This window comes from Mus pahari, chromosome 6 (genome assembly GCF_900095145.1).
Source record: "Mus pahari chromosome 6, PAHARI_EIJ_v1.1, whole genome shotgun sequence".
Taxonomy (NCBI): domain Eukaryota; kingdom Metazoa; phylum Chordata; class Mammalia; order Rodentia; family Muridae; genus Mus; species Mus pahari.
The window spans coordinates 79,824,101-79,834,822 of NC_034595.1; the positions used below are offsets into that span (position 1 = coordinate 79,824,101).

General features: G+C 49.8%; 1 protein-coding gene across 1 annotated transcript in view; it reads left to right on the forward strand.

The window, feature by feature from the left end:
* The window catches only part of A3galt2 (alpha 1,3-galactosyltransferase 2), a 21,462-nt gene that overhangs the window by 7,919 nt on the left and 2,821 nt on the right, over positions 1-10,722 (forward strand). Inside the window, exons 2-4 of the mRNA XM_021200362.1 lie at positions 7,055-7,138; positions 7,287-7,373; positions 7,670-7,807. Coding sequence (XP_021056021.1) covers positions 7,055-7,138; positions 7,287-7,373; positions 7,670-7,807 — 309 coding nt within the window. The remainder of the gene's footprint in view (positions 1-7,054; positions 7,139-7,286; positions 7,374-7,669; positions 7,808-10,722) is intronic.

The window sequence follows — 10,722 nt, forward strand, 5'->3', positions numbered from 1 at the left end:
AAAAAAAAAAAAAAAAAAAGGCAGGGGGTGTGAAACTTACTCATTCAGTCAGCAGTAAGCTCTGGTAGTGTATCATCTGGGCGTTGGTCATCCAACGGTCTGGTGGTTGCCTGACGATACTCTCAAGAGAGTGTGTGGCCACTATGGTAACACTCTGGCCCATGGTCAGTTGGTCAGCATCTTCAGCATCTTTCACTAGCACAGCCATGGCTGCTATTGTTCGTAGACAGGAAGGCCATCTGCTAGCCACAGGATCCAGTTTCTTTGATAATAGGCCGCTTCCAAGGTCTAAGGACCCCCCTGGCCACTCCATTTCTTTTCATCGATGGATAGGATGAAAGGCTTACTTAAGTCTGGCAAGGCTAGTGCTGGGGCCTGCAGTAGTGCTTTTGTAAGAGTCTCAAACGCCAGCTGATGTTCTTTTGTCCAGGTAAACTTTCCTTTTTCTTTGGTCAAAGGATACAGTGGGGCTGCCAGGGTAACCAACCCCAGGATCCAAAGTCTGCAGAACCCCGCAGTTCCCAAGAATTCTCTTACCTGGTGAGGTGTGGTGGGTACTGGGATCTGCATTACTGTCTGTTTTCTGGCCTCCGTGAGCCATCTTTGTCCATTCTTCAGGGTATATCCCAAGTAGGTCACTTCCTTTTGGCATAACTGTGCCTTTTTAGCAGAGACCCGGTACCCCAACTCACCCAACTCGACCAGGAGGTTTTGAGTCCCAATTTCACATTCTCCGCATAATCCTGCAGCTAATAAAAGGTCATCAATGTATTGGGCAAGAGTCACCTGGGGGTTGCTGGCCTGAAAGGGGTGATATCCCGATGTAGAGCATCATCAAATAAGGTGGGAGAGTTCTTGAATCTCTGAGGCAGTCGTGTCCATGTGAGTTGCCCGGTCCGTCCACTCTCAGGGTCTCGCCACTCAAAGGCAAACAAATGCTGGCTGTTGGGGTGCAACCTCAGACAAAAGAAGGCATCTTTGGGATCTAAGACTGTGTACCAAGTTCACTCAGGCGGCAATGTGCTGAGCAGGTTGTAAGGATTTGGTACGGTTGGGTGGATGTCCTGAACTCTCTTGTTAACTTCTCTGAGATCCTGGACAGGACGATAGTCACTAGTTCCCGGCTTTTTTCCTGGGAGTAGAGGAGTATTCCACGGAGACTTACATGGGACCAATATCCCTTGTTGCAATAGTCTGGCAATATGAGGGCATATACCTTCTTGAGGTTCTCGGCTCATAGGGTATTGTCAGACCCCAATGGGAGTGGCTCTGGACTTAAGCTCAATCACCACTGGGGGAACTTGTTTTGCCATTCCCATTCCTCCCGTCTCTACCCAAACCTGAGGGAATTGATTGAGCCAGTCTTGTAGTCCCTCAGGGGATTTTAGTTTACTTTGATAGAGTCGGTATTCTTCCCCTAATTGTAAAGATAGTGCCAAGGTCTGAGTCGCTTCTACTCCCCAGGATACCTCTGGTCGGTGGGAGGTAAAAGTTATTTGTGCTTTCAGTTTGGTTAGCAAGTCTCTTCCCAATAGGGGCGTGGGGCATTCCGGAACAACCAGAAATGAACGAGTCACTCGATTTTGTCCTAGGTCCACCGTTCTGCATGTGGTCCATGGGGATGATTTTTGCCCTGTGGCCCCGATCACTAATGTTTTGTTATTTTTCATTACTTTGCCTAATGGTGTTTGAAGCACTGAGAATTCTGCACCTGTGTCGACCAAAACATTTACTGGGGCCCCCTCCACTTCTAAGGTTACCCTAGGCTCGGGGAGGGGAGCCGAGGCGCGTCTCCCCTAATCTTCATCTTCTTCTAGAGAAAGCACTTTTACCTCTTGTTTCTTTTTAGGGCATTCACCGGCCCAGTGGCCGGTCTCTTTGCAATTCGCACATTGGTTTCTCTCAAGGCGTGGTCTGTCTTCTCTGGGTCTCCTTGGCCCCTGCCATCTCCCGTCTCCCAGGTCCCCTGACTGCCTAGTCCTACTTCTTCTATCTCTTTCTCCTACTGCGGCCAGAATCCTAGTCAAAACCTTTTCTTGTCTCCTGTCTCTTCTGTCCTCATCTTCTTTCTTTTCTCTCTTTTCTCTTTCTAGCTTCTCATCCTCCGTCTCTCTCTTATGATACACTTTCTCTGCCTCTCTCACCACATCCCTTATAGTATAATCTTGCAATCCCTCAATCCGTTGCAACTTCTTCGTAATATCAGGGGCTGACTGGTCAATGAAAGCCATGATCACTGAGACCCATTGCCCCTCGGACGTGGGGTCAAACGGAGTGTACTTCCTATAAGCTTCAATGAGTCTCACTAAGAAAACTGAAGGGGGCTCAGCTGCCCCCTGCATGACTTCCCTTACCTTAACCAGATTCGTGGGCCTGCGAGCAGCACCTCTGAGACCCGCCACCAGAGCCCACCGGTAATCGGACAGCCGTTCCCTACCTTGTGCAGTGTTATAGTCCCATAGGGGCCTAGTGAGCAGGAATCCTTCATCTATCTCAACCGGAGTCTGGACTGGCCACCCAGCCTCGTCTCAGACATTTTTCCGAGCCTCGAGGAGGATTCTCTCTCTCTCCTCAGTGGTGAAAAGGGTCTGTAAAAGCTGCTGGCAGTCATCCCAGGTGGGTTGATGAGAGTACATCAGCGACTCAATCAAACCTGTAAGCCCTGCGGGGCTCTCAGAGAAAGGGGGGTGGTTAACTTCCAGTTACAAAGGTCAGAGGAAGAAAAAGGCCAATACTGTAAGAGCTGTAGATGATTCTGGTCAGTAGGGGGAGCCCCAACCACTCTAAGGGGTAGTACCACAGTTGAGTCAGCCGGTCCCTCAGGCATGCCTCCCCGCCAGCTCCATCCGAACCTGGTGCCTGGGCTGGAGGTGAGGCCGGGGGGGAGCCGAGGGTTGGGGCACGGGTTGGGGAACTTGGGGATAGGGTGGGGGTTGCGGGATGTCGGGCCACTCAGGGGGTTTCTCTATTTCTGGATAAATCCTGGGGGTGGGGGCGTGATGATGATGAGCTGCGTTCCATCTCCCTCGAGCGGTGGTTTCGTTTTCTCTTCTTCATCATTCTCTCGGACCATCAGGATTTTAGTACCAGGACGGATGGGGGGAAAGAACGGGCAGACCCACAGGGGAAGGAAACATGCCAAATCCTCCCACACTGTGACGTACGGTTACTGGTCCGGGTGTGATCCCGCTCCCTCCTGAAAAACAATGGCCTTTACGGCCTTGATGGTAGGCAAATCAAAGGTCCCTTTAGGTGGCCAGCCAACTCCAAAAGCAGGCCATTCCGAGGAACAGAGAGTCAGCCAAGGTTGTTTCTTGACTATCACCGATAAGTTTCCTCCTTTCGCCCTAACGTCCGTCCAGTGTCCAGTGGTCCGTCCAGTGTCCAGTGGTCCGTCCAGTGTCCAGTGGTCCGTCCAGTGTCCAGTGGTCCGTCCAGTGTCCAGTGNCGTCCAGTGTCCAGTGGTCCGTCCAGTGTCCAGTGGTCCGTCCAGTGTCCAGTGGTCCGTCCAGTGTCCAGTGGTCCGTCCAGTGTCCAGTGGTCTGTCCAGTGTCCAGTGGTCCTTAGTCAGAGAAAGAGGGGTTGACAGGGTTTGTCCCATAATAAAAACTAGGAACAGAGACAACACAAAAGCAGAAACAGAAGTCACCAGCATGTCTAAGCACACTCGTCCGCGCCTAGACTTATGCAACCAACCAAACGCTACCTCTGATGGGGCAGGATTCCATGTCCGCCCTCTCTCTGGCAGAAAGAGCACTCTGTCTTCCTCCTTCTGCCAGGCAACAGTCAGGCTCTCCCAACTGCCCTCTACCCTGGGCACTCCCTCCAGGGTCGCCCTTAGAATGTCTTCCAGGGCTGCAGCCTGCGGACTTTAGGACGTCTCCTCTCTGCAGCCACTGGGTCCATTACGGCCCTCAGCGGCAGCTGCCAGAATACCGGAACCAGAAAACAAGACACAAGACACACGGACACTGCAGCCGCACACAAACACACCAAACTCACACAAACGTAGTACCTCCAAGAGGTATCTTCGAGTTTCTGGGGACACCCCCTGGATCCCGGACAAGCCCCCAAATGTAGGACCCCCATTTCGGGGACCCCCTCAAGTCACAGGAGTTGGGGTATCCCAAGGAAACACGAAGCTGGGCATGGTAGTGCACACCTTTAATCCCAGCACTCAGGAGGCAGAGGCGGGCAGATTTCTGAGTTCAAGGCTAGCCTGGTCTACAGAGTGAGTTCCAGGTCAGCCCGGGCTACACAGAGAAACCCTGTCTCAAAAAACCAAAAAACAAAACAAAACAAAAAACCAAAAAAACAAACAAACAAACAAACAAAAACAAGGAAACACGAGAGACCTTCTTGTTGCAAACGCACGAGGCAGCTTTAATGGCAGAGCTCCAGGCCAATACGTGTCTCACACAGGAGACAGAGGGATCAACCACGAGGCTGGAAAGTTAGGAGTTTTTATGGGGAGAGGGTTGGGGGCTCAGGAAGAATTGGCGCAGTTACTCATGATTGGCTCATTCAAATGCCAGCCAGCAATTACAAGTCAGCAGAATAGTACGTGCAGGCTGGGGCGTCAGGAATTCCGAGGGCCAGATGCTTATCTAAGTTGGCAGTACATCTGGTTAATGTATGACTCCAAACTATGTCTTCACAAGCAGGGGGAGGTGCCACTCTGCCAGATGGCTGCCGAGTTGGCCAAGATAGCTCAGATCAGTTCCTGCATTCTTTCTCCTTATCTTTATGGCCAGCTAATTTCAGTCTCAAGGCAGGCCCGGTGGCCCGGACATGTCTGGGCTTTGTTTTTCTAAGGCAGTTTTTAGCCTTAAGTTTCTATTCTCAGAGAAAACCTTTTAACTTACATTATTTGACCCTTAAGCTCATATAATTTCCTTTTATCGCTTATGTTAAAAATTCTTTATATACTTGGTGTTCCAATTTAATTTAAAACAGATATTGGAACTGGCTATAACAGTCAAGTATTTGAGATGTTTTGTCAACAATTTAATGTTACCCATGTCACTGAGACTTTTTATTGTTCTCAAGACAAGGTATTGTAAAACTTTGAAAACTTTATCTTTTTAACAAAGAAAGGGAGGAATTATCCCTGTGCACATTATTTAAATCTCATTCTTATTTTTAAAATTTTAAAATTTAGATGTCAAAGAACTTACTAAATGCCTTATAGTATCTTAAAGCTAGACATACTCATGTCTAGGCAAAATAAAAAGGATCTACTTATTGGCATATGGCTTGATCCTAAACAGCTACCCTAATGGGGTGGAGGAAAAGCCTGTGCAGAGAAACTTCCCACAGGAGCATAAGCGCAAGGCGGGCTCATTGAGTAAATCCTCGTAAATCCTCGGTGTTGGAGCCTCCCAGACCTTTGCAGCCACTGTTTTACACCACCTGGGTGATTTCCTGCCAGGCTGGTACTTTGTTTATTCCTGCCACTGCCCTGCTGAACAATAACCTCAGGGCAGACGCGCCGCTACCTGATTCTCCAGAGACAGCGTTTCCTGATGACCCGCCTACCTGCTCTCCTGTACTGCGGTCCCAAGATTGGGGCTGTGGGAGGGATTTTCCCCATTGCCTTAAAAACCCGGTACTTCATTAAACTTTGGGCTTTGATCAGGATTTCTTGTCAAAGCCTGGTTATTTCTCCCACAGTCGTTTTCATTCCCCAGATCACCTTCCAGGACGAACCCGGTTCGAGTGTGACCGCAGACAAAGACTCTCAGGCAGGAGCAGACAGCTTGGCACAGATGGTGTGGAGCTGCTCCAAGAGATCAGGGACTCTGATGTAAGTAGCCTTCTTGAAAGAGGTCATAGAAACTATTGAGGGGAGTGGGCAGGTGGGGAATGGAGAGGCGAGTTATCAGAAGGTAAGAGACCATGTGAGCAGGGTGCATTGGCCGGTGCCCTTAGCAGCTGAAGTCAGTGGAGCCACAAAGGCTTGCTCTAGTCACTTGGCTGGTATTAACTCCAAGTTCAGGCTCAGCCTCTGAGGATGCTATTCTTATTACTCTATCTCACACGTGAGGACTGATGCCTAGACAGCCAGTGTTGCTAACAAATAGTGACACCAGAGGTCAAAACGGGTGCCTGTCCTTACTATGAGATGCTTGCAGACAAAGCTAACAAACAAACAAACAAACAAACAACAGAAAACCTAACCATGGGCAAGTCCCAGTGCCCACTCCTTCCAAGCCAGGTCTGCGGCCTTTGAGCTATGTGGGAGGAATACCAGCCCAGGTGGAACTGGCTGCCACCGACCTGTATCTGCCCAGCTCTTTGCTCTCAACTACCAAGCCACAAATTCCTTTCTCCTCTGGGACCTCCCTCACCGGCCCCATCCAAGATCATCCTCACCATGACATGTCAAGCACACCAAACCCAAATGCCACTGTCCTACCCGCCTGCCCGGCTCACAGTCCTGCCACGGTGCTATCCAAAGCCAAGGACAAGACTCAGAGCTCCTTAGACAGGTCCTGCCAGGAAGAAGAGCTCCTCCAACCCAAGGCATGAAAGGGCAGCTGGGAAGAGGGTGGGAGGTTCTTCAAGTATTGAGATGGAGCTGGGCGAGACTCAGTGGTGGTAACTTTGTCTAATGTGTGAGGCCCTGGCTTTGATCCTCTAGCACTGTAAAGACAACGCTGTCTTTAAATGCTGAGGTATAAATAAGATGCCTTGTTTATTAGCAGAAAGATACAAGAGTCAGCAAAACCTATAAGATGTAGGACAGATATCCACTGTGATGCCATCTGTGGGGGGAGTCAGAGGAACAAGGATGCTGTAACATCTGTATGTGCCTTCTCTGCCCAGACCATCTCTGAAAGGATGCGTGACACACTGATTCCATTGATCACCTCTATGCAGAACTGCAAAGGCTTTGTGCCGTGCAAATTCTTGAATCCTTTTGCATGTTTGTCCTGTGTGAATAGAAGAGTAGGTTCTTACTCAGAAATCAAACAAAGCAAGGAAATCAGGCAATCATTTCTCCTTGTGTTAAGTCAGTCTCTGATGCCCTTCCTCATTCCCACCTCCCCAGGGCCAAGAAGAGACTTCTGTGGCGGTTCTTCCTGTCTGCATTTGGTTTCTTAGGCCTGTACTGTTGCAGGTTCATTATTTTCAGGTACAATTCCTTCCCTGGGGCTAGGGCTAAAGTAGATCTTTCCAAGGACCTCCTGGAGGAAAGGGAGGGTAATAGCTGGCTCAGCTTGGGCTCTCCTTGCCCAACAAAGAGCATGCCTAACGTCTCTTCCTGCTTCCACCATGCCCAGCCTCATAGAAGACTCCATCCCCATGGGCACCTGCCCTACAGCCACAATGCCTCTGAGGGACAATTTCACAGGACTACTGCGCCACTGGTAAGTAGCCAGTGTTTCTCCCATGCAGGATGTCCACAAACTATAAAAGGTCTGCCCCAGTCCCTGGCTTTCTGCTCACCCACACAAAGGCATTCTGGTTTGGGGAATCTGAAGGGGGCCTATCAGATCACACACCACCCAAGTTCTCATGTTGGTTCTAAGACAGGGGTGCTTAGGGAACAGGTCTGATATGTCTGTGGGTCCCTAGGGCCCAGCGATGGGGCAGTGGCCATAATGAGCTGCCAAGCAGCTGAGTGAATACAACCGTTTCTCTTACTGCTCCTGCTCATGCCCAGGGCCCGGCCTGAAGTCCCGACCTGTACCTCTTGGGGAGCACCAATTATTTGGGATGGCACTTTCAACCCTCATGTAGCCAGGCAAGAGGCGAGACGGCGGAACCTCACCATCGGGCTGACTGTCTTTGCTGTAGGAAGGTAAGGCTCAGGGAAGAGATTGGGCTGGTAGGGAAGGAGCAGAAGGGTGTGCCCATGGACAGGGATTCATGAAGCTTTGTTCTATGCCATGGGAGCTCACAGTGCAGCTACAGGGTGTACCCTCTGTTTCAGACTCTCAGGCAAGCACAGAAGCACTCTCCGCTGTTCCCTACTCCCTGGACATCAATGCCAAAGTCCACCTAGTCCAGCAGCCAGGGCTCCTAAAAAGGAATGTGCCTGGAGTTAGGTCCAGCATATGTGGAAGCACTGGGAGTTTGTCATGACATAAAAGAGCTTTTCAGATCAATGATGAGAAAAGGGGGGGGGGGTCTAGCAACTGGTTAAACTGAGGTCCTCAGCAGAGGTGACTCAGTATGGGAGTGGCTTTGTCAGGAAGTCTGATGAAGGAAGAAGGGATAGGAGCTCAGGAATTTAGAAAGGGCATGACTCTAGGCTATGCACACAAAGGGCAGGTGGCATTGGAGAGTGATATCTTAGAGGGACAATCACCAGATCACAGAGTTCAGTGAGGTCAGCCTGTGTGTGGGTGAAGGATCCGGGTCCGGGTAAGTGAGCTGGATGAAAGAGGCTCTAGCATAGTGACACAGTCACTGTTTGGAAGTGCAACATTAACAATGACCATGTCAAGGGGGCAGCCACAGAAGCAGGTGACTGAGGAGGACAAAATCATTGCAAGTAAGGCATACAAAGGTATAAACTCTTTTTTTTTTTTTTTTTTTTTTTTTTNTTTTTTTTNTTTTTGGAGACAGGGTTTCTCTGAATAGCCCTGGCTGTCCTGGAACTCACTCTGTAGACCAGGCTGGCCTCGAACTCAGAAATCCGCCTGCCTCTGCCTCCCGAGTGCTGGGATTAAAGGCGTGTGCCACTATGCCCGGCTAAATGTAACTCTTATAAGTCTGAAATGTAATTGCTGTCTCAGAGGTTTGCCTCTGTCTGCTAACCTAGGCCTAGCCTGGAAGCTTCTAGCCTCTGTACAATCTTATCTAGGCCTAGAATGTTTCCAGCCTCTGAGACTGACTGCTGAATCAGCTCACCTTTTCTAGCTCTTTCTGAGCTCTGGCTGACTGGTTCAACTCAACTGCTCTGGCTCCAACTCCTCTCCAAGCTGACTGGTTCAAACTGGCTTCTCTTGCTGTTGATAGAATTGCTCCACTTGGCCGCAAACTAACTCTAGCAATCTGAGCTAGTCTTCTGACTCCTTCTCAGTCTCTGGCTCACTCTGTCTTCACCTGTGTCTAGCTTGTTCTCTCTTCAACCCGTCTTTGTAAAACCCTCCCGGTAAAACTGTTTCTCTGTTTCTCTGCACTTCTTTCTCTCAAGTAGCCCTGTTTTCTCTCCTCACGAGAGTTGGGTGGGAATAGCCTGCTCTGTCAAATCTTTCTCTGCTTCATCACTTTGTCTGCCACTCAATTAGACATCACTTTTAAACAGGAGCTTCCTATAAACTAACTTTACCTTCATTGTTTGGGGCTAAAAATGTATACTAAGGGCATGTCTGTATTCCAGCCAGAGGGATTCAGGGTGTGTGCTAAGGATTGAGCCACACCATAACACAATCTCAGGGGTCATGGTGTCATCAAATATCATTGCAACACAAAGGGTGGTCCCCAGGTTTATAGAAGGAGCTAAGTAGGGGGAAGAGAAAAGGGCAGGACAGTGGCCTCCCACTGTGGACAAGAGGGAGAGTTCAGGGTGATGACCACATTCCAAAGTGATACAAAGGAGATTCCTGGGTGGGTCTGGAGTCAGACCTACAACCCTAAGTCACAGAGCAATGGAGTACAGGGGAGGGGAGGGAGAAGGCCAGGCTCCTTTGAAATGAACGGGACGCCCACCTAGGAAGAAAAACCCAAAAACCTGGGCAAAGAATTCTGAGCCACTAGATACCCCAGAAAACATGGTTTTTCCAACCATGACCCAACCCTACAAAAAGAGGGGGGGGGGGCTAGGAGAGTCACTGCAACACAAGGTGGCAGAAAGATCCAAGGGCTTGGCCCAAGAGCAAGGGGACAGAACTGCTGCCTCCCTTGGGCCTATGTACCTGTGTGCCTTAGGGGGGGCCCAAGCTAAATTCTCTAGGGACCAGGAGCTCCAGAAACTAAGATTTCAGGACACCTCCCTGAGTTCCCGGACTGTGAGCCCTACACTCCGAGGTGCTGGCCCACGACCCCAGATTTAGCAGGCCCACCAGAAGCAGAGCATATGCAAGTCAAGGGTCTGCCCCCATCTCCAAGCTGGGCTCACTCCTTGACTCCACCCCTTAGACTTCTGTACACTTGTTCAAGTGACTTGAGCTTTTTAAAAAGCAGCACGTGCCGTGTGGCAAACGTTCAGACTGTTTAGCTTGGTCACGATTCCTTCAGACTTCTGGTGTTGCAGGTTTTGAGGGATGCACATTGTCAGAATTCTGAGCATACTTGTAAGGGAAAGCAGCAGACGTTATGGCTTAAAATAAATTGCTATATTCAGGAAGTCACAAGAGGGGCTGTTCACCACTGGATGTCTGGGTCTCAACCGAGAAATCAACAACTGAAGACCCCTGGATACCTCTCACATCACATAAGCTCCCTCCATGGCTGGCTTTGAATTCGTTTGCTTATCTATTGCAGTGATAAACATCACAAACTAAAAACAGCTCGGGGAGGAAAGGGCTTATCACCTCAGCTATTTCAGTTGGTAACCCATCAAGAAAAGAAGTCAGGGCAGGAACCTGAAGGCAGGAACTGAAGCAGAGGCCATGGAGGGGTGATGCTTACTGGCTTGCTCCACAAGGCCCAGCCTGCCTTCTTATACACCCCAGGACCCAAGGGTGGACAGAGCCTTGTAGGCTAGTCCCTCCCACATTATTGCTCACAGGCCACTCTGATGATGGCATTTTTCTCAACTGAAGTTTT